The sequence below is a fragment of the Micromys minutus genome, assembly GCF_963924665.1.
Source record: "Micromys minutus genome assembly, chromosome: 4".
Lineage (NCBI taxonomy): Eukaryota > Metazoa > Chordata > Mammalia > Rodentia > Muridae > Micromys > Micromys minutus.
The window spans coordinates 59740794-59764483 of NC_137973.1; the positions used below are offsets into that span (position 1 = coordinate 59740794).

Sequence of the window (23690 nt, forward strand, 5' to 3'; positions counted from 1 at the left end):
TCTAAGGGTAGTGGGTTTTTCTCAAATAATGTTCAGCATTAAAATGAACATACATAACAATATAGCAATAAATAAAATGTAATGAAATGTAAGTAATTAAAAAGCAAGAACTCTTACCATGTTCTAAAAGCAGAAGTCGTCATGTATTTGAGCTAACCATTGGAGGTAGGACCTCCCCTGCCAGTCTTGTATATTTGATTTCTGACAAGCCATCAGATAGCTTGCTTAGAGATGGCAAGTGGCATTAAAAAAATAAATCAGCATATGTGTGTTGGGGGTGCATTTCATCTGTGTAACCGCAGAACACACACCAAGGTACCTAGAGGATAGTGTAGGGTTGTCAGTGTTAACTTTCCACTTTGTTTGAGATAGGACCTCATAGCTTCCTGCTGTGAACACTATGTTAGCTGGCCCTCCAGCTTCCAGAAATTCTCCTGCCTTCGCCTGCAGTCATATCGGAGGAGCAGCGGATTTACAGATGTGCATTAGCATTCTATGAGTTCTGAGGGTTCCACATTTACATCTCACACTTGTAAGGCAAGTGCACTAGCCACTGAGCCACTTTTTCAGCCTTGCCATCAGGATGTTTAAATTAAGTGCTAGTTGCTTCTGTTCTGAAATACATGCCTTTATGTTTAAGGTCATTCATTCTCAAATCCTGAAAATAAGATGTAAAGTTTCACATGTTGATTAAAAAAAGAAGAAGAAGAATTTTCCCCCTCTTTGTCCTGCCTCTTCACCCCGCCACTCCTGCTGTGTTAGAGCCACGGAGCTTTTCAGCATGTGGCACAGAGGCCTCGCACATCTTTTCTCCAGTGAAGAAGAAATGTTACTTAGCAACATGAATGAGAGGGGAAGAGGGCCAAAGAGAGGGAAAGAGCCACAAGGCTGCCATCTAGTGGTAATTCCGTAAAAACACAGATCCACGATTCCCGGTGTTCAAAACGTATTAAAAGTAGACAAAAACAAACGAACAAACAAACAAACAAACAAAAACACCACCAAGACTTCTGACAGTACATATGCTCAGACAATCTTGCCACTAAAGCCTTTGTTTCTCTGTGATGTACATGTTATTCTGAAGTGACATAGCCAGGTAGGTCTTCACAAAATATATTCTTAAAGCAGTTAATAATCAGCCATACAGAAAGACCTTAAATATTCTTACTACAGGAAAATGAAGGTTTGAGGAGATGGACACATTTACCTTCATTTAAGCAACACGGAATGGAAAATCATGCCGTAGCACTTTGCAGAAACGAGCTTTTCTTTCTCAATTAATTTTTAATGTTTAAATAGGATATAATTTTAATTTAACAATCCCTTAAAAAATCCCTGACCATATATAATGACCCCAAATCAGGTGATAAACATTAACAAGACTTTTCTTGTATATAGCTTACCAAATCTATGCTCTAGATCTGGCTAAAGGTGGTGGGATTGCTTGAAAACTGAGCAGTCAGCCGTCTGCCCCCTGGAAATCCAGTGGATTTTGTGCCCTCATTAATTATTCATACTCCACTCTATTTAAAACTGCGTGTCACATCAACTGTGTCCCGTCTATTTCAATGGCTGTCAACAGGGACTTTTCGTTAGCCTATGGAACAAAATTCCTTTCTTTTCCCTCCCATCGATTAAAAGAATCAAGTGTTCCCAAACACTGCATGCAGCAGTCCTAGCTGGGACCATTTACTAGAACCTTATTCTGAGCACTTTGCTGTTGATTTGTGGTCATATTGCTCCCATAGAACATCTCACGTTCCGTTGTTTCTCTACAAGGATAAATTTAAAAGCCGTTGTCCAAAGAATCCATGCTTAAGTTTAAGTTTAAAAAAAAAAAATTCTTCCTGGAGCCTCTGCAAAGATCAGTATGCCTCCTTGTCAGGTTGGCTCTTGCAAAAGATGAGGATCCTGAATGCTGCCCCCTCAAGAATCAATAGGCATCTTAAAGCCGTGAAATAAAGGATTTTAGGCATACACTAGAGACATCTGCAATTTTCTCTTTTGCATTCTAAAGGAATCGTCAAGCATAAGAAGGAAAAAAGAGATGTAAGGATGCCTTGTGTGCGGAAGCAGTTTGACCAGTCAGGGGGTCTTTTCAAGTTCAAGTTGGCCGCAGAGTGTGGTACCTCTCTGCCAACAGTAGGTGTCACACACAACTAGAGGAACGAGACAGAGACTGGGTGGGGGAGAAAGCCACAGGGAAAGAGTACCTTTCTATATAGTTAAAAAGCTACATTCATATACTTTAAATGTCAGTGAGTAAAAGACAGAACCCTCGTATCCACTAGTGATAGATCCGTAGCTGTCTATTCCTGCGTCTATTCCACGATGCATTCAACAAAGGAAATGCGACTCGGAAGCTGCAAACACTGAGTGAAAAGCATGTGGCGGGAAAACCAAGGGGACAGGAGCAGATCAGTTGTCTGGGTACTCACAGTGGTAGTGGTGGTGACCTCTTCAGTCACAACCTTCAGGGTATCAACCACGGAGATGTAGCCCAGACGCTTAGCGATCGCCAGGGCCGTGTTACCATTCTGAAGAGAGAAAGAGGGTAAGTGAGAAAGACTAGGACTGCCCTGGGAGCCAATGAGCTCACCCGTGGCGCTGCATGAGCCAGCGCTTCCTTCCAAAACAAGGCGCAGCTCAGAGAAATCACTAGTTTTTACCATTACATCTAAATCCTTCTTTGTAACTTCTTTAGACTATAGCCCAGGTCACCATGGTAACACAACAAGCTTGCATCTGCCTGCTCTTTTTAATAAGAAGCACTTGATGCTTTAACCCCGAGGTTGTGGAGCAGCTCCAAATGCTACACTGGCTTTCCAAAGCCACCCTTCAAACCGAGGGTGGCATCTGCCAAAACTACGAGGGAGAACCTGGTACAATCACTCACCAAGAGTCAGGCCATCTGCTGCAGGTAAGATGTTACCATAGGGACCCAGGGACAGATTTAGCCTCTGCGCTGCAGGAGCTCCAGTGCTGCAAAAACTATGCAAGCTAGCAATTCTGGCTGCAGCCGGCCCGGGCCACTGGGGACCCCGTTTGTTTAATTACACCGCTTAGTTTACATTTCAATGGCTCCGCGTCCCAAAGAGGCAGTTCCAAGCCAGCAGCTCGGAAACTGGGCTCCCTTAAGAAGACAAGGAGGGAGGGGTGGAAAGGCGCTCACATCTGAGAGCAAGCTGTAAGCAAAGCCCTTCCAGCAGCCCAAATGGAGGGCCCCACTCCCAAGGGAGCCAACTGACTTCCTTCCCAGCAAGCACTCCCCCAGAAATCACAGACTTCTAGAAAGGATTTTTCTCCCCCAAATCTGGGGCTTTCCACAGTTTAGAAATTTGTTTAAGGAGGATGTATCACATTCAATCTCTTGCCCATAAGACACCGGGGCAAAGGAGAGGGAGGGGGAGGGGAGGGGATCGGAGGGGAGGGGAGAAGAGGGGAGGGGAGGGGAGGAGAGAAGAGGGGAGGGGAAGGGAGGAGAAAAGCAGAAGGAAGGGCCCGGAGAGCTCCTTACCGCAGTGGTGGCATTAGGCTTGGCCCCGTGCTGGAGCAGTACATTAATGATGTGTGTGTGGCCCTGCTGGGCAGCTTGGTGCAAAGGTGTATAGCCATTCTGTTGATCACCATGGTGCCCATTTGCAGAGGGAGAAGGAAATCAGGTTAGCCTTCAGTTTCAGCTCGCTCTATTTACAGCAAGCCCATCAAGGACCTCATTGCTTATTTAGAGAACAATTTTCCCAGCAACCCGTCTCTCAGCAGCAAACACTCCCTCACACCTTATGTCGAACTATGAAGCACAAGGCAAACAGACTCCAAATGATAACTTTTATTATATCTTAACTGATTGGCATTTAAATGCTTATGCTGAGAGAAGGTTAAAAACAAGGAAGAACAATACAGCCGTGATAGAATTCCTCAGGAAAGATGAAGGCTTGAGGTGCTGTCTAGCTGAAGGCTGCTGAGGCTCACACAGGTTGCCGTTAACCAAACAAATCAAAAATCCATACCCTTGAAGCTGCCGGAGATCCACAGCAGTGAAAGGGAATCAAATCTCATGCCCAGCTCAGGAGAGGGCTTCGGTCAGAAAAGACTGCATGTGCAAACTTTAGAATAGAAAACTTCACTGAAATCCTCAATGCCCTGCCCCAGTAAAATGTGTCTTTAAAAGCTAGAATATTAAGCCGGGTGTGGTGGCACACACCTTTAATCCCAGCATTCAGGAGGCAGAGGCAGGTGGATTGACTGTGAGATCCTGGTCAGCCTGGTTAAAGAGAAACCCTGTCTCCAAAACAAAAAACAAACAAAAATAGATTTGTGTTTTGGCCATGTGGCTAAACTTTTCATGGAGAAGAGAGACCCTGACTTAGAAGGAACTGCTGTTGGGGTTAATATGAACCAGTCTTGTAGGGACGCCTAATAGCTGACAGGGTGACACAAATTAGTTACGTATTCATATTAACTCGGAGTTTTCACTAGAATCTTTGATGATGAGATGGGAACCACTTCCTGGGCATCCGATCTGTGCCGGATACTAAACCTTATCTTCATCATCACTCTGAAGGGACGTGCAGGGATTGATGTGTAAAAGTTACTCTGCAAATAGCAGTTGACTCAGTGAATAGTGAACAAATGATTCAGAAATAGATTTTTTTTCTCTCCCCATTTCAGAGATGGTGAAACTGAAAATAGCAATCACCGAAGGTTCAGATCCTATGGAATCCAGTGTCCGCTCGGCAGTTCCGGGGGTGGGGGAGGGGGAAGGGTTTGTATCAGAGTTCTTTGTGTTAAGCTGGAACTTCTAAAGAGTCCGTTTGCATTTATTATGTTTAAAAGAACACGCACATATGTGTGCACATTTCATCCAGTGTCAGAGCCAATTCATGGCCAACATGTATATTTGGTCATTTTGATAAGAAATATCTGATTATATTCATGAGTGTTGTAAGACCCGTCTATACAATGTCGGAATACAATCACGTGTGAGTGACTTTCTAGTCAGGAGTTGCAAACTCTGTCACATTAGGAGTCTGATTCTGGCTATAGATCCCTACAATAAGGTAGTCCCACATCCCTGAGAAGGCAGTTCTTTTACAGAGCCTCGGAGTACCCAACACTCACTACAGAGACCCTGCTCTGAGGCCAGGCAAACCAAGGTCATTGGAGGATAAAGTATGCGATATTCATTTTCCTAAGAATTCTTCCTTTCTGTTTTATGTATAATGTTCTATAAAATAAATCTAGCATGCTTCTTCGTTATTACCCAAGTCAGTTCACTTACCAAGCACTTAATAACCGTGCACAACATGCTAAATACTTTAGCATATACCGAACATTCTATATGCTAAGCATATGTGTGTGTGTACTTTAAAGACAGATTACCTACAGCTACATAAATCATGCTAAATATAATTAGTCACGGCAAAATAACAGTCTTGCCCCACAGTAGGCCATGTTATATGGAGTCCTCGGTGCCCACTGTGATCTGGAAAATGATGCCTTGGTGTGATTTAATCTAACCTTAACCTGAGGCTGTGGTGAGTGACAGAGCACTTACCAGAAGCTCGAGCAGGGCTATAATTTTACATGAATATTGGTTTGACATTTATATGCCTCCCCAACTCATCAGCACACAGGCATCAGACCTAGTTCTTCTACTAAGGATGAGCAAAGCTTCAAATATCTTACCCTTCCATTCTCTCAATTATAATACAGAAGTGGCTAAAGTTCCATCCTTCAAGAAGGACCAGGTAAATATTCCATGAAGATGTGGGCAGCTCATAAGACTAATGTGAAAATGTTAGCGAACTGTGCTGTTTCCTCATTCCCAGGCTTTCTGCCTTTGCAGTATGTCCCATAAAGAAACTCACTATTCTGTTCTACAGTTTAATCCCCTTTCACAGGTTAATTCCCTGTAAATCCAGTTTGTTTCAATCTAAAAGGACAGCATTTCATTAGAATTCTAAGCAAATAATGATTTCAGTTTTAAAGGTCTACATTTCTCAGCCTGTACGCCAAGTTGTACAGGCAGCTGAGGACTAAAGGCAGTACATATGTTTGCATTTGAAAAGCAATTTTAAGAAGTTCTTTGGTAACTATGGCTACACATAAAACATCAGGAAGAAAATATAATTCCTTCTGCAAAGGTATTGCTCCATGAGGAAAAATTCTGGAAAACGTAACAGACTGTCTAGTAAGGCATTCAACAATCTACTGCACTAAGAAATATGGCCCCAAAGGTCACCGTAAAAGTTATATACTTCACCTAAAAATCTGCCTAAGATGTTAAAATGAATCTTTTCCCTCTTCATCAAATGTCTGTTTGGCACAGATCTAATTACACAGAGGCCCAGACAATACAATACAGTGTTTGACATCTAAATATTTAAACCATCTCAGTGGGCAAACTGCTCACTGAAACTACATAGTCCTTTGGTGGTAGCACCAATGTCTCACTGCATGGTATATTTGTATATTTTAGCCTGTTGTTACTTGTGTGCATAACCTGGCACAGCAAAAATGGTGTTATGAACTCAAGCCTGAGGAGCTATATGTATGCTTTTAAGAAAGCATCAAATGGAAATGTCACATAGTATCCTGTAGGTCAGAAGTTTCTGACCATAATGGCCATTGTAGGGCGAGATCAGAGGTTTGAACTGTTTGTAGTATATAAAATAAGCTTATTTTAGATTATGAATATGTTTTTTTCTGACTCTAAGAGGACAAAGAAACACTGGTTCACACAGCCTCGAGGATTCTAATTAATACCATCTTGAAACGGTGGTCAGGAACTCCAGCATGAGCTCGTGCTGATGGCCCTGAGCTGCGGGCAGCCTTCCTAATGTTAACTCAAACATGCCAAGCAGGCATTGCTCTGTGCAAAGTCACACCACCCACCAAGAGCTGCAGTGACATCACACTTTTCTCTAACTTGAGACACCCTGTGTGCACTGAAAGACAAGCTGATAATCTTACCCACTCTCTTTGTTCAGTCGGCCCTTTTACCGTGAGTGACATGTCATCTCTGACTTATCCCTCGGGACTCTCAGCCAGGGCCTTTCACACTTTTGTCACTAAGACTTCTACCTGGTGTTCCCAAAGAAGTAGCTTGTTTAAACTCGGATGTATGCAGTGTGGGCTGTGTGGGTCTGTATTTCCACAGGAAGAGAAGCCAAGCTAGGAGGCAGGGTCAAGGGTCTGACACACAGCAGTGGAAGTCTGGTGGGACATTGAGATGCTCTTTTCATATATTGATTGTATGAGGATCAAATGTTCCCTACAGTAAGTCAAAGCTGTTTTAACTTGAGCCATTGTTTTAACAGGAACAATTCTGAAGCTGATCTCCATCAAAGGTTATCAGGATGAAAAGCCTTAAACAATAAATAATAATAATAATAATAATAATAATAATAATAATAATAATAATAAACCCAAACCTACACTGCTTCTTCAAAATTACTTTGGAAGAACTAAAAAAACAAAATTAAATTTAAAATCAACAGCAACTTAGCTATGGTTAGACAGTCCTATTAGCACCCAGGGTAGAATAAGTTTGATTATCAAGAAGGAAGCTGAGTGTATATCTTACCTTGGTTTTCGCATTGACATTTGCTCCCTGTTTCAGAAGAAAGTTGACCATTTTCACATTTCCATAGTGACAGGCCACAATCAAAGGTGTGTAGCCAAGCTGTGAATGACAAATCCCAAAGTGTAAGTATTATATGTCTGTCTAGTGGTTAATAACCAAAGGTATCATCTCTGTTGTTGCACTGTGGTATCCTTTGAGTGCAAATATAGGGTGAGCAGCCCCTAACCACACAAAACTTTACATCGGCAAGAAAAAAGACACCTGGCGAGTTAACTTAGCTAGAAGAACTGAAGAGTGCAAAATGGGAGGCTATGTGCATTGGAGGAAGACGACTCCTGTAGAACAAATCCGCAGAGATGGCAAAAGGTGGTGGGAAGAATGTAAGGGGTTAAGATGGGAAGACATACAACAAAAAAATGTCATGGACATGACACAGTTCGCTTGATGGTGTTATCTGCATAAGACTCGGTGAGATTGGAGCCATCAGTATTTCTTCCTGAATGAGCAAGGGGACTCATGAGGCCCCATCCCTTCCGGAGGGACTATCAGCAAGTAACATTTGTTTGGGGAACAGCATGACTGTCTTCAGTAGTGTAGCTATAGATAAAATGCTCCTGCTCCATGGAGAAACTTCCCACTGATGTTCATACAAGTCTAATTAAACTCAGTGGTTCAAGCATAAAGAAGGCAGGAAAGGAGGAAGAGGCAGGTTGAGAAGAAGGGTTCTGGTGGGAGAGGGAGGGGACTAGAGGAGTGAAAATAGCTACAATTCATTATATTACATATACAAATATATGCGGCATATCTTATATACAAATATATAATATATTGTATATGTAAGTATAAATATGCACATATAAATATATAATATAAATTTGTACATATGTTTTATATATACAAATAAATGACAGTAAAACAATTGCAAAGAGAATGGGTAAGTAACCAATAGGACAGAGAGGACCAATCTACCTCAAGGGCCTGGAAGCAGAGCAAGGACAGGCCAAGCCAGTGAGGCGTATGTACCAGTTAATGCCAAAGTGAGAGGGTAGGCAGAACTGGAATCTTAAGGTGGGTCCTGAGGCCACTCCCATCTTAGATCCCATAGCAGATCCAGGGAATCATGGGAAGGCTTACACTTTAGAATGAACTTCTAAGAAGAGGGACCTTGGACCTGAGCTGACCTGGATGAGAACAACCAAGAATCAGTCAAACCAGAACGGGCAGCAATGCTGCCAGCAGATCTACTGTACCTTTGTGTAGGCATCCTGATCAGCACCGTGCTTGGTGAGAATGTCAGCAACGTTTACTTTATCTTCTTGGGCTGCAAGGTGTAAAGATGTGAGTCCACTCTGTAGCAAGAATGGAAGCAAAGGAACACATCAGAGTGGGAAACACTCAGTCACCTACACCATTGTGTCTTGAAAGGAGCTGGAAAGCCTATGGTCTCTCTCCAGACATCTCATCTCACATTTTAGACAAATAGTTGGAGTAAATATGAGTTTTCCAGCCAAGACCGATTCTCTGCAGCAAATTACATTTTTTATTCCTGGTATTTATGATTTGAGTCTTTAAAATAATTTATTTAATTCCAAACAATATTCATTTCAAGCCTATCTATACCTCTACAAAAATCTTGTTTACTTAAATAATGGACCAAAAATATTGCTGAAATGTCATAACCTAGGAAATAATCAATACTTCCATCAATAAAGTGTCATAGCAATGTTAAAAATATATTGAGTTACTGGAAGTAAGCTCAAAATATTTTTTCAGTTTTCTCTAGAGGGAAGGAGGGTTGTCTTCAAAATGGTAATTTTTTAAAAAGTAACCCTATCATTTATATAACGACCCAAAAGTTGTCAAGTTTTATGTAAACAAGTTAATTCTTTGAGTATTCATTAATCAACATGTTGATTTGCATACATGGATAAAGTACAGTCAAGAATTAATGAAAAACGTCAAAAACTAGAGAGGGGAGAAGCAGTTCATGTAGCTGATGCCACGCCCTGACAGTCTCACTACCTACATAGCTATGAGCCAAGTTCCTGCCTCTGTAGTCCGTAGCCTAGCCTAGAGTATACCCAAGCTGTGTTCTGTCAGCTATTACTCCGATATCCTTTGTACTGTCCCTATTTTAGTATTTCCAGTGGGTACTGGTGATTGATTGTAAGATCTCAGACACTCCCCACAAATGCTTTACTATTGAGTCACAACCTCAGCTCCTTTTTTACCTTTAAGTATAAAACATGGTCTCACTAAGGGACCCAGGCTAGTCATGGACTTAACAGCTCAGACAGGTTTTGTATTTATGAGTCTTCATCCTCTTAGTATCTGGGAATATAAGGCTGCACCATCAAATATCGCTAACAATGTTGGACCTGTAAACTGAGGTCGGTACCTTGCTCAAGGTTAGTTGGCATCTTGGTTAATTAGCCCATCCCATTGACCACTGCTGGAAGGTCATTCTTCTCACTAGCATTGAGACTGAGAGAGTTAACCATGGCCTTCAGACCCATGGTGCTATTCCTAAAAATTAGCAGAAACTGTAATCATTGAAAACATGAGGTCACTTGCTTCTAGAGGCTTTGCAGGTATGGCTGCTGTGTCATATGTACTTCAGTAGGTGGCAGAGAGAAGAGAGGCGATGTCTATGCTCAATATCCTGATCTTCAAACATCTGAATGATTAGTAACTTTACACTCCCTGAAAAACAGCCTGAGAGGAACAACAGTCTGGCACCCTGGAACAAGGACAGAAAGCTATCCTGAGATGACCACCTGTCTGGTGACAGGCAGGCCCAGAAGGCTTCCCAGAACAGGGAGCAATTCGAAGACTAGAAGAACCCTACCTGGGACCACAGGCCTGAGGTGGGAGGGATCACGAGACAGACAACCATCACAAAGGGTCACTCGGGCAAGTCAGGTGAGGAGCAAGCCCAAGACAACCACCAGATCAGTGGTATGGGACCTGGAACGGGAGCTAACCTGAGATAGTCACCAATCTGGTGCTGTGCAGACCTAAAGGGGTGGGCATGGCCAAGATGACCCTTGCCCACTGTCATAATGCACAAATAGGGCATAGCACTCCCGAGATCCACCCCAGACATACAGAGACACAGAGCATCCCTAAGACAGGGAAGGAAGTGGTGGAGAAATGGAATAGAAAGAGAAACAAAAGGAAGTGGGCACAGTAAGCAGAACAGGAGACTCAAGGATAATGAAGAACCGTCTGATGTGTGTAGTCCATGATTCCATCTGGGACAAGGGTGGGCCAGTTCGACTATCTTAGTCTATGGCTCAGTAGCAGCTAGAGTCTGTTACCACTATCTGAGGACTATGCGCACTAGTCCCATCCCTCCACTGGGCAGAGCTGCCCCTGGGGACATGAGAACAAGACAGTTGACCCAGCCCCTAGCCAGCTGCTGTATGTTGCTGGCGTTGCAGATGAGCAGCTCCATGATACTAGCATGGGAGATCTGGCCCTACCATTTGTCTCCCATATGGTGGTGTGGATGAGGAAGAGAGATACCTTTGTCCTCTCTCAGCCATAACCTTCTGCAACAGGCAGTAGATCTGGACCTGGGATAATGAGAACAGAAATGCTGGTCCTGCTCCTCACCAGCTGCCGCCCTCAGGAGAACAGCCCCGTACTTTACCTGAGCAGCACAGTAGAGCTGAGCCTAGATATAAGGGTTGCAGGTGAAGACACTACCCACGTTGGTCACAGGACAGAGAAAAAACACGTTTCTCCCAGCCACGAAGTCTCCTTCTTGATAACTAGTTTTCATAGTACTGAAAGGTGCTATGCAGACTGCTGGGGGTGGGGGTGGGTCGTCAAATATCTCACCTGTCAATCATCAGTAATGACTGCCCTGCCTAGATATGCCCTCCGGTATAAGAGTGGCACAGGTGTTATTAGGATAACCACCTGCTTTATGAATGGATTTAAGGCTCATACCACAGGATAAAACATGCATGCTTGGTACCGAAAATCTGGCTCAAATTAAAACCCATGGTTTGGTGGGGTTAGATTACAGGCCCCAGGAGTGAATCTACTACTATTCTTCTGCTAAGTTGACACAATATCAAATGTCTGTCTATATTATTAGAGCAGCTTTCGGTTACCACCACCCCCCCCCCATCAGAGACATATCTTCGTGCAGTAAACAGTAGTTCACAGAGAAACATGCCCGATGAAAGTGCAAAAAATAATGCAGTCTGTGGATTGCTCAGCCACAAACAGGACATGGATATCACCTCATCTCCCAGACTGAGGGACCATCATGGATGAAGGGACGAAAAGACTGTAAGAGCCAGAGGTTGGACAGGACCAGAGCTAACAGTGTCTTTTGGAGGATACAGGTGGCTGCTCTCCTCAACTCGAAGCAGTGTGGTGGCCAGCACAAGTCTCACACAAGATGTAGAGAGTCAATAAGCTAGCACGGAATAACGAGGGGACTCGTGGTCCCCTAACTGCGGAGACGGGGACAGTTGATAGGCTCTGTGGATAAGTGAGTCCGTTTCCTTCTTTGGGTCTGACCACTGGCGAATCAGTGCCACACCAATGAGTGTGAGGGAAGCACAAACTGGAATCCATGTTTGGTTGGTTGGTTTCCTTTGGTCATTTTAAAGACAGAAGTAAGAGGGGTGTGAAGAAGGGGGATTAGATGGGTGAGAAGTAAGGAACAAATATGGCCAAAGTATATCTTATGATAATCTCAAAGAATTAATAAAATATTATACATAAAACAGATTTTAATCCACTCAAAGTGATTCTTAATGTTCAAGTAAGTTTCTTCTGGTTTTTTTCAAATCAATACGTTTTTAGCAGACAATAAACAGTTGTGTGTCCTCCTCCTTAATAAACAGATATTAAATGGAAATATTTTGTATCTTAGTGTCAGGATTTCCCCATCTGGACAAATGATCACCCCAATAGCAGGATTTGAATGTGGTTCAGGTTTCTTTGCTGTCTGGATGAAGCTGGCTTGCATTGTTTGGTTTTATGTTTATTTTCTTTAAAATGAAAGTATGAGAAGACTATTACAAGCTCCCTGATGTGATTTAAATGTGTCTGCCGAAATTTCAAGGCAAGACTAGCTCTCCAAATTCATATATTGATGCTACTTGAAGTTGGGGGGGTCTCTGGATGGACTGAGCGACCATGAGGGTGAAGCTCCTGTCCTCCATTTGTGAAGGTCTCCTCTGTATCATTACATAATAAGAAGTCTCATCAGACTCTGAATCTGCCCTGATGTCATCCTGTTGGACATCTCAGCCTCCAGATCCATAAACCCATTCAAACTCTTACTCTCTAAAACGTCCCCAGCCTCAAGTGTTTTGTCATAGCAACAGACTAAAACAATACTACACTTCAAGGATCTAGGAAGACTTGGTAAAAAGGCCTTTGGAGACAAAGATAAAGGATACATCGAGTCACTTCTGAGTGATGAAGACAGGGACCAGAGCTCTAGGTACATTGGGGACAATCTACTTGTATCATAGCTTTTCTAAAGACTGCATGTTATATAACCCCTGTAAATGTGGTAAGCCAATCTATACTTGGTATTCCGAAAGTGCCGGTTAATTCATCAACCACACTCGGAAAGCATAGTATTTGTGGGCATCCTAAGAAGCTCACTTTTTATCTTACCCAATGGCACAGCCCAGAAAGCACCAAGAAATTCGAATGGTCAGTTAATAAGCACAGACTGGAATTTCCAGTTTCTTGGCAGCTGGCTCCTGGTTTTAAATCTGTAGTAGGCATAGGTCTTCATGTTGGATGAATTTATCCTTATATCCTTGACTATTACAATTAATACAGCCATCTAAAAAGGCTGTTCACTGGAAGGAAACATATTACTGTGGCTCTTTCTCTGAAAAATATTTTTAACCAGCACCACCCCATAAGATAGGTGGAAGGTAGCTGAAAATCTATTGGAATTTCTGTCATAGACTTGATTGAAGCCAGAGTCTGGAAGAAAATACCTTGGTTGACATGTGGATATTGGCTCCTTTTTCCAGAAGTAAGGTGACCATGTCTGTGTGCCCCTCTTGTGAGGCCAGATGCAGCGGAGTGACCCCTTGCTTCGTCACAGTGTTAGTCTCAGCCCCATAGTGCAGTAGTGTGGAAGCTATGTGCATCTGGTTCTTCTTAGCGGCAATGTGTAAAGGAGTGTAGCCATTCTACAACAGAAACAAAAATAGATGTGACACACACACATACACACACTACACACATAAACACACATCACATCACACACAAACACAGGCACGCACACACGGCACACATAGCACACAGAGAGAACATCTAACGCTCCAGTATTTACCTCTAATGGAAGTAATGAGGCATACTGCAGCCAGAAATGGTAAGCGTAAGCTGACTGCTAATTCAGATGCTAGGCTATAACACATTTCTATCTAAGCACACCCAAATCTTTGCAACCAACGACAAAGGATCTCCTGTTACACTCTGAACAGATAACAGACATAAAAGCACCAAATCTGAAAGTCTCTTCATAATTGGATTCTCTCCCAAACAGCAAAGGACGTATGGCCGACACCTCTTCTACATGACAGTCCTTCAGTGCCTGGTGGTGAGTTGCTTCTCTGTCTAGAAACTTCTCTAGATGCTTCTCTTATCCAAGTATCCCATTCCCTCATGTGTTCTGACCCTGTGGTCATTTCTAGTCTTCTCTCTGAAAGATGGGCTGTTCTGTGCTGACTATGGTCTACCCATAATACTCCTGAGGCACAAGTTTTCCCACCAGTGAATTCTACATGTCAGATACTATTTTAACTAACAGAATCAAATTGAGTAACTTCTATAGTATTGCTCCGATACTTTTCTCCAAATGGTTCTAACTGGAGTGTTCTTTCCACTCGCGGAGCAAATGCTATTTAAGACTAGAAAAGGCCAGACTCTGTGACAGATGAAGGAACGCACTGTGGGTACGATTTGCATTGTTAGGAATCTAATGTAATATGACTATTTTCTAATCATGATAAAAAGTTTTAACATGTGATTTTTAAAATAGATTTTTTTTTCAGACGAGTGACTGAACGATGTGACAGTTGCATATATTTTCAACATTAAAAATATATGTGAAAACAGCATAAACTGAGAGGATAGTAGATAATCTGTTGCTAGGTAACCAGGCTTGGTAGGAGTTGTGCTTACACCTAGATGACAGATATACAACATGAAGGTATAAGTCAACTACAGACCCGCTTAAAACTCTCCACAACGAAGCTGACAGAGATAAACATTTAAAAGACCAAGAAACAAGAGACGTCGTATAAGACCAGAGTAAAAAACTTGATGTTAGAAGAAATGAGGATATGAAAGGTTATGTTTTATAGGCAAGAAGGAAAAACCTACAATGCCTTTGTCAGGTTATGTGTTTCAGTATCTAAAACGCTGACGGCTAGTAATGAGATTAATCTCTACAAGCTGATAGGCACTCCTATTGAAAACCGCTGGCTGTAAAACTTGCAAAAATAAATACATAAATAAAAGGTTTTAGACAGAGCAATAGGTAGAAACAGTTTTTCTAAGTTACCGGTAAGCGAAATTTATTCTCACTGTTTCACGGCAGTTACTTAAAAGCAAGGCCCATGTATACTCCGATTATGGATACATGGCACCAGAAATCCTAGGTTCTGGTCCTCACCTTGGCCGTGGCGTGAGGGGAAGCACCCTTCTCCAGCAGCAACAGCGCCACCTTCTGGTTGTCATAATGAGCAGCAACATGGAGCGGGGTAAGGCCATTCTGTAAAGGTGGTATTTGAATCTCAGCATTAATACATTAGCGTTAGCTGCTCTGAAGCTACCAGGATGTATGGACGGTGCTATCGATTAATTACGGGTTAATTAATTAATATGGTCAGTAGAATGATAATGTTCTTATTAGAAACATAACTAAAATTAATAATGTTTGCGCTGAAAGTTAGCAAAGGGCAGCTTTCTGGTCACAACAAACAAAAGTCCAAATTTCTATGTTCACCACAAGGATTCTTAAAATAGAGAAGCTGTGGGCCCTTCAGGATAAGGCACAAAGGCAAAAAAAAATGCTTCTAAATTGCAGTTTACAACAAAAATTAGGGGCAGGGGCATATATTCCCAAGTTGTGTAGTTGGTATAATTTTGCCTGGTGCATTAATCTTGATTTTTGATGAATGGTTAAAAAAAAAAAAAAAAAAAAAAACCAAAAAATGAGTCAACAGAATCTGATGACAAAAACATACCATGGAAACCGCTTACCTTCCCTGCTGAGTCTGCGGCTGCGCGGCGTTGCAAGAGAAGTTTTGCTACATCCAGGCTTCCATACTTGGCTGCTACGTGCAGGGGAGTGAAGCCTTTCTACAGTACGACAGAGAAATGTAAAAATTAGGGTTTCTTTTGCCCTCGATTCTTTACAACATTTTTGTTAACCCATTAAGCAAACTCTGTTGAGTCCCGATTTGTGAAAAATAACGGCGTGAAATTTTGCAGTCCTGGCTAAGTCGAAGGATTAGGAATAAACTTTACCCAGGCCTGATAGGAGCTTTTTTAGGCTTGATGAAGTTAATTGATAACAATGATAACAACAAATGAGCCTGAAATCCTAGAGACTGGATCTTGACGTTAATAGGTTTGAGGTTCGTAATCTCCACTGGTGTCGGTAAACCGCTTCGATTTGTGAGTAAAAAGCAGGACACCAGAGGCGTGTCTATGGTCTTGCCCGGTCTAAAACGAAAAGTGACCAAATGAACATCTGTCTTCGATTTCTTACCGTCTTTTTTATACCTCTTATTCCGAATTTATTTAAGTTTTAGAATATTTTATGAAGCTTTGATTGAAAAAGGAAAACAATGATTTGATTCAGCTGACATATTTTCTGAAAAACTGGCCAGATAGATGATCTACAGAATAAAATAAAAAGGTACTCTATTAAAAACATTGGGGTTTTGCTTGTGTGTTTGATTGATTTGGTTTGTTATGTTATGCCATTGGCTGATTAACACTAAATAGTTAACCACAAACTGAAGCTTTAACAATGCACTTTTTAAAAGATGCTTGATCTGCACGTGTCATATGCATATCTTCAACATCCTGTGAGCCTCACCGCACCTGTACTTAAAGGAGCAGCATGCTATAGTGAGTCCTAGTCCTGAACCCGCGGCACAGCGCCTGCCCTATGACGTCACTCACCCTCCTGGACAGATGCCTCAGTCAAGTGCTTTTCTGGAACAATAGTAGGAGTCGGAGAGATCTAACACTCGCCAGGGCCCAAAAAACAAACCCAGCAAATACTTCTGTATTGGGTGCTACTTCAGTCTTCATCAAAAGCAATGACTATCTCCCGAGAACCAATACTGCCCCTTCACAGTGTCACTGGATCAATTACTTTTATTTAAAACAACATTTTAACTTCTATTTTTTTAAAAAATAAGAAATAAGCATTTGGTCTTAATAAGTTCTTGGGTGGGAGTGAATCCTCTGGCTTGCTTCCCTGTGTGAGGCAAATGTAGGGATGCTAACCGATGGCTCCTTTAGGAGCCTTCCACACAAGTTCACTGCTGCCGAGGCTCTGCTCCCGGCACGCCATGCACACAAGCGTTGGGTTGTGCTAGCTTGGGAAAAGTAGGTTTCTGTGGTAGAGCATTATAGGGAGGAAGAAAAGAAACCCTATCCTGATGGTCCAGTTGAAGTCCTGCTGAACCCTTTGTTCTTTTGGAAACCTTTATCAAACCAAACTGCTTAGCTTTTGCAGAATGACAGGAGCCTGGCTAGAGCGCATCTTCTGAGTCACAGGCCACTTCTTTTCAAGGGAATCTCATCAAGGCTTTGTCTCACTCTGGGGTGAATAAACACTTAAGAGGCTTCAACAATGGTGAGTTGCTCAGGATTCAGCTTACCTTAGTCTTGAACTACTTTGTGTAACAACCATCTCTATTTTACTGCACTATGGAATTGCATGCTTTTTCAGTCCTAAACATCTTTGAAAGATAGGACACTATCTTCTATTTTTTTACTTTTATACCTATTAATTCTATTCTTCATCAATTAAGATGGCTGCCAAGTCTCTTGGGTTGCAGTAACCATTGTACATCGGTTGCTTTGTATCTAAGTTCTGAGGTTTTTGTTTTTGTTTTTGTTTTCGAAGAACTTTCAAAATGCACTCAACTTTTCCGATGAAATAATTTGAAAATCTATTTCATATGTCAGAACATTTGAAAATAACATTTATTTTTTATTTCATGTCTAAGAATGTACACAGTGCCCGACTGTATGGCTGTGTACCACATGTTGCTTCAGAAGCCAGTAGAGAGTGTCAGATTCCCTGGCATTGGAGTTACAGAGGGCTGACAATAACTTTGTGCGTGCAGCAAGCGCTCTTAACGACTGAGCTGTCCCAGCTCCATGTCAGAGCATTTTTCTGATTATTTTTTCCGGTTAGTCTTGTGCTGACGGTAGCTAGTAGATTGCTCTCCTTCTGAAGGTTCAGAGGCCCCAGCAATGCTTCAGGCCATACTTGATAACTTCATTGGCCTCGGGCATGGTATTTACTCCAATTTATTGAAAGCCAGCTAAGATGGCATTCTAATGCATCTGAACTGCTACTGTATGTGTGGAAAGTACTTTGCCCTGTGACAGGCTCATGTATTCTAGGATTCTATTTGCCTTGTTTTTATGTTCTCCTGCACTAGCTCAAGCTAATTCGCTCCAGCTATTTTGGCATGTTCATGCTTTATCATAACTCACCTCCTTGTAGCACTCCCTAGGGGAATATATCCCACAGAAGGAAAAGCTGTCCTGTACCACAGGCTTGGGATATCATAGTCTTTGTTTGGTGTTAGTATGACTCATGAACTGATCTGCAAGCTTGCTCTGTTTAGACACTGTAAATAACTGCAGAGAAAGTTAGCCTGGTAAATATTGGGGGGAATGGTTTGAATAAAGGTCCTCCTCCATTGACTCAGGAATCTGAACACTTGACCTCCATTTGTTGGCACTCTTTGAGGAGTTGTGGGACCTTTAGTAGGTATAGCTTTGCCTTTCTTCCCATTCTTTTTCTGCCTCCTGGTGTGCTGATGAAATGTCATCAGCCAGGTTCCTTTTCTGGCCACTTGTCATGCATCCCAGACATCATGAGCATCTACTTTCTGGCCTCATAAGCCACAATTATCTCTCTCTTGCATAAGCTTTTTTTGGTCATGATATTTTATCTTAACAACAAAAAGGACCCAACATAGTTGGACAAAGGAAATGAGATTCCAACTGAGAGGTGACGGGGTTAACACTGGGAAGGGCAGGATGGTGACTAGAGAGCTGTCACTCGGCTCTGTCACCCAGCCAACACCACCATTGTTCTAATGCAGGGTTCTCTACCTCACTGGTCATGACAATTCAGTGTATTTAGGAATCCACTCCCCTTTGTTTCTCTAGAGAATATATATTATAGTAAAAGGGGGGAAGGTAAAGTTTGCTTTGTAGTAATGAAATTATAATTATATTTCTGGATACCTATACTAGGCAGAACTAGCACATTTAATAAAACATAGGAATGCAGGAATTTTCCTTAAAGATGCTACATAAAAATTTGCAAACCCCTCTCATTGTTCAGATTGTAATCTACAATACTCAGAGACATAAACAAGTCAGAGGCCTGACAGAGATTTTCCCTTCCTGAAACTCTTCTGCAGCTGAATGAAACTCTGGCTCTTCTAAGTCATCCCCCTTACCTTGGTCGCTAAGGAGTGTGCTGCTCCGGCTTCCAACAGGACAGAGGCCACGTCTACCTGTCCTTCCCGAGCAGAGATGTGAAGTGGTGTGTACCCGTTTGTAGTGGCCGCATCTGGATGAGCCATATGTTGTAGAAGCAGCTGGACAATTTCTGTCTTACCCAGTCTGGAGGCAATATGTAAAGGTGTCTGTTCCTCCTATAACTCAAGGCAAGTGATCGATTAGGTCCCAGCAAACCCAACCTTATTAGCAATGCATGCTTCTCAAACACTTCATGGTGCTTTCCTCTAGGAAGAGATCTTCCTCTAGGAAGAGTCTCTAGACATCTCTACTCAAAAACAAATTGTTACTTCCCTGCCGTGGCCTCATTCGAATATGTTATAGAAGTGATCTGTTTGACTACAAAAATATCTCTCTTAAAATTTTAAAAAGATGTTATGTGTTTGGCTACATGTATGGAAATCCACCATGAATATATAGTTTCCACGGAATTTAGAGGAGGCATCAGATACCCTGAAACTAGAGTTATAGGCAGTCTGTGAGCCATTATAAATGTGTGGAAATCAAACTCCAGTCTTCTACAAAAGCAGAAGGTGCGCTTAACCACTAAGCCCCTCGGTCAGTTTTTATTTAAAGTATGTGTGTACATTCATACACTTAATAACTGTTTGATGATTACCCCAAACTATCTCTTAAGTCTGTCTCCAACCCTCTCTGTGCTTGCTTACAGGCAAACTCACGGGTTTGAAGGAGAAGAAAAATCAAGTCCAGAAATTCTAAGACCTAGATTCTTCTCCAAGAGCTTTCAGCAAGAGGCAGGATTTATTCTGGGAACTGAATCAAGAGAAAAGACCCAAGGAAGCTGGGGAAAAAATGCTATTTCTTTTTCTCTCCTGAGCCAAGGACACAAATGGTGGCCATTTTGTTCTAGAACTGTGGATAAAGACTACATTGTAAGATGATTTTAAAAGAAGCTCTTCCAGGAAACATTGCAGATAGGCTTGCAATGCACATCTTGGACTTCAAAGAAGAAATGGAACTCTAGCCAAAAAAAAAAATTGGAGTAAACTCTCTGCCAAGTGTTCTCGCTCTAAATTCAGAGAGGCTGGAGCCGAGGAGAATAGGCAGGAAGGATATACTCAGCAAGCCTCATGAGATCACCTGACTCTAATACGTTCTCAGAGTTAAAAGAACTAGAAAAAACCTACTGTCTCTTATAAAAATAAAACTGAGTGTACCCCTAGAAATGCAAAAAAGTATGTCTTTATAATATTCTCCAGCTTAAATCACCAAAGAAGAGGAAGATAAAGCTGACAACACTGCCAGGGATAAGGATGGATGAAGAAAAAAGATAACCTGTCCAAATAAATATAATATTTGAACGTTATTTTCTTTCAGAAAACCTTTAGAAAGAGGTGAAACTTCATCCTATGAATTTCAAAGTAGAGGCAAATTAATAAGTAATAGGAACACAATTATTTTACCAATAGAATCAGAATTTTATAAAAATCTGCAACTCAAAAGTTTCTTTCACGTATGATGCATATATAATTGGTCCTATGGTAGACACCAAAAGAAAGCATAAAATGTATTACTGAATGATCTTTTTTTCCAGATCAAGTGACTAAGTGCAGTGGGGTCTCAAAGACTGCCCCAGGTCAGACACTTAGGATAAATGCAGTAAGATGGCCACGGAGAGCATCAGGGAAAGATGATGCTTGACAGGAAAGATCAGAGCAAGAGTAAATGCTAAGCAAAGCAATCGGTGTGAACTCAGAAAGAAGAGCTTCAGAGGGCACCTGCTATTGGGTTCTCCTCTTCTACGTCTACAAGCAGAGACCAGTGGGGAGGGTGCAGAAATCAATATACTCAACTAGAGATTAGAACTGTTTTAGAATATCAATTTTATTTTATGTGTGTGTGTGTCAATTATGGATTTTAGAGAGTAGGGAGGAGATTGCAGAGATGGTGATTTTTGGATTTCTAGTCCACTGACAATCTGTAACTGGTAGTAGTTATTGGAAACTGTTTATTAACTATAGTTCCCTGGTTCTCAGACCCCAGAGCAGTAAGGTGTTTGTTTGTTTGTATAAAAGTTAGTAAATGTCTTGTCTTACATTTAAAATATTTTGGTATGTTTTCATCTGAAAATGAAAAAAGAAATAACAAATTTTGTGAAGAAAAATCCTTCAACCTTAAAAGAGAGATATACGCTCTTTTCAGTTCGAGCAATTATTTCTTTGTGGAACTGCAGAACTTGTATCTGTTGCCTCAAGCGGAACTTAACTGAAACCAAGGCAAGCAAAACAAAACAAAACATGGGAACTTGCAGAAGACTCAAAAGAATGGGCAAAGTGATGGAGGAGTCCTGGTCCCCTGACCCTTTCCAATACAGGACCTTCTCAAAGAATGCAAGGGACTGAGTCACAGCCTAGACAGGAAGCAGGTGCTTTCTGCTTCACTACAGAAGCCAACTGTTTCTTTTGTTCCTAGGCAACCAATATTAAGAAAACTTGCTGAGCCCAAACTTTTTACGGGGGGAAAAAAAAGACAGAAAGAACAGCAGCTGGACCAAGGTTTAAAAATTTGATGTGACTCCTGCTACTAATGTTCCCCAAAAACATGTCTGTTGGCAGCTGATTAAAATTTTAGCAGTTAAGCTTCAAGTTGGCTTAAACCCAGGGATCCTGCCATTGCTCAAACCTGAAAGCAAAGGCCAGGCCTATGACTGTGCCAAGAGAAGAAGCCTCTAAACAAAAGAGGGAAGACCTTGGTGAGCTCCTGACTTAAATCCACTGAGGACAACAGACAAATTGGGACTTCCTGAGAGGAAGGACCAAAGCCAACTCATTGGTTCACCAAGCGACAAACGCAGAGTGAATCTGTAGCTCTGCTTTCCCATCTGTCTGGAAAAATACGCCTTATGCCTTGGACTGACTGAAGTGTGCTAACAGTACTTTTGTTCTTTTGGGGTGGTAGGTGCTATGGACTAACTTGCTAGTCTACATGGGTGCTCTACATAGGTGCTCTAGCAGTGAGCTCCAACTTCAGCACCACTTTGCACTTTTAAAAGTAAAAATATTATTTTGGTTATATGCATTTCTTCTTCTTTTATGTATGGGAGGTAAAGTAAACATGACTAAGTCCCTGGTTATATGACAATGACATATTACTTCAAAAATGTATGAGGTAAACTAAAGACTGACGGCATTCTTGAGCATGAGCCCAGTGTTAATAAATGAGCAGAATTTTAAGTTCTTCCCTCTTTGTGAGGGGATAAGTACCAGAATAGTGGTATTAGGTCAAGAAAAGAAATGTCCATAAGTATGTATGCATCTAGGAAGTAGAAAGGCGATACTTGTTGTTGTCCTGCCCGATGCCTGCTCATTGTCCTCTGAAGCTGTCTTCATAGTCCTTGTCGCTTTATATGAGATGTCATTCTTTGCATTGCAGTCCCCAGCTATGCTGTATCATGAGCAGGGCCCAGGGTTGAACCCAGGCTCTGGAAGAGAATACAACTAGAAACTAGAAGCCATGCATTTTTAAGGAAAGCCCGAACACAGGACTTAAAAATATGAACCTAACATAATGACAGTTTGCTGACATCCTTCATGGAGGAGGAGGAGGAGGAGGAGGAGGAGGAGGAGGAGGAGGAGGAGGAGGAGGAGGAGGAGGAGGAGGAGGAGAAGGAGAAGGAGAAGGAGAAGGTGAAGGTGAAGAAGAGGAAGGAGGAGAAGGAGAAGAAGAAGGAGGAGGAGGAGGAGGAGGAGGAGGAGAAGGAGAAGGAGAAGGAGAAGGAGAAGGAGAAGGAGAAGAAGAAGAAGAAGAAGAAGAAGAAGAAGAAGAAGAAGAAGAAGAAGAAGAAGAAGAAGAAGAAGAAGAAGAAGAAGAAGAAGAAGAAGGAAGAAGAAGAAGAAGAAGAAGAAGAAGAAGAAGAAGAAGAAGAAGAAGAAGAAGAAGAAGAAGAAGAAGAAGAAGAAGAAGAAGAAGAAGAAGAAGAAGAAGAAGCAGCAGCAGCAGCTCAGGGCAATGGGAGAAATCCTTTTTACTCGAGTCTGTGATCAGAGTTCATTGGTTGAAATCTTGAACTTTTGGACCCTAAGCCACCCATCCACACAAGGCTGCACCACCCACAAAATAACTTGTGTGAAAAAGTTTTGTGAATCATGTAGCATCAAACTAATGTTAATAAAAACACAAAGTTTTAGAAAAACATTAAAGGATTCAGTTAAACAAAAGCCAAAATTTTGTGGCCCAAATTGACCTGGAAACATGGCATAAAAAAGGAATCCTGGTCCAAATTGTCTACCCTGGGATGGAGGTCATCGACCAGCCTCGGTACTTGCTAGAAAAGCAGAAAAATGTCCCAGCCTGC

General features: G+C 41.9%; 1 protein-coding gene across 9 annotated transcripts in view; it reads right to left on the minus strand.

Annotated features, from left to right (window-relative positions):
* ANK2 (ankyrin 2) overlaps nt 1–23690 on the minus strand; it is a 539079-nt gene that overhangs the window by 71343 nt on the left and 444046 nt on the right. For 8 of the 9 annotated variants that reach the window (XM_080915859.1, XM_080915857.1, XM_080915858.1 and 5 more), the window contains 8 exons: nt 19315–19512; nt 15851–15949; nt 15261–15359; nt 13576–13773; nt 8839–8937; nt 7589–7687; nt 3518–3616; nt 2439–2537 (listed from right to left, as the gene is read on the minus strand). In XM_080915859.1, the coding sequence (XP_080771985.1) occupies nt 2439–2537; nt 3518–3616; nt 7589–7687; nt 8839–8937; nt 13576–13773; nt 15261–15359; nt 15851–15949; nt 19315–19512 (990 nt within the window). The remainder of the gene's footprint in view (nt 1–2438; nt 2538–3517; nt 3617–7588; nt 7688–8838; nt 8938–13575; nt 13774–15260; nt 15360–15850; nt 15950–19314; nt 19513–23690) is intronic. The other variant, XM_080915860.1, reaches the window with a different exon arrangement.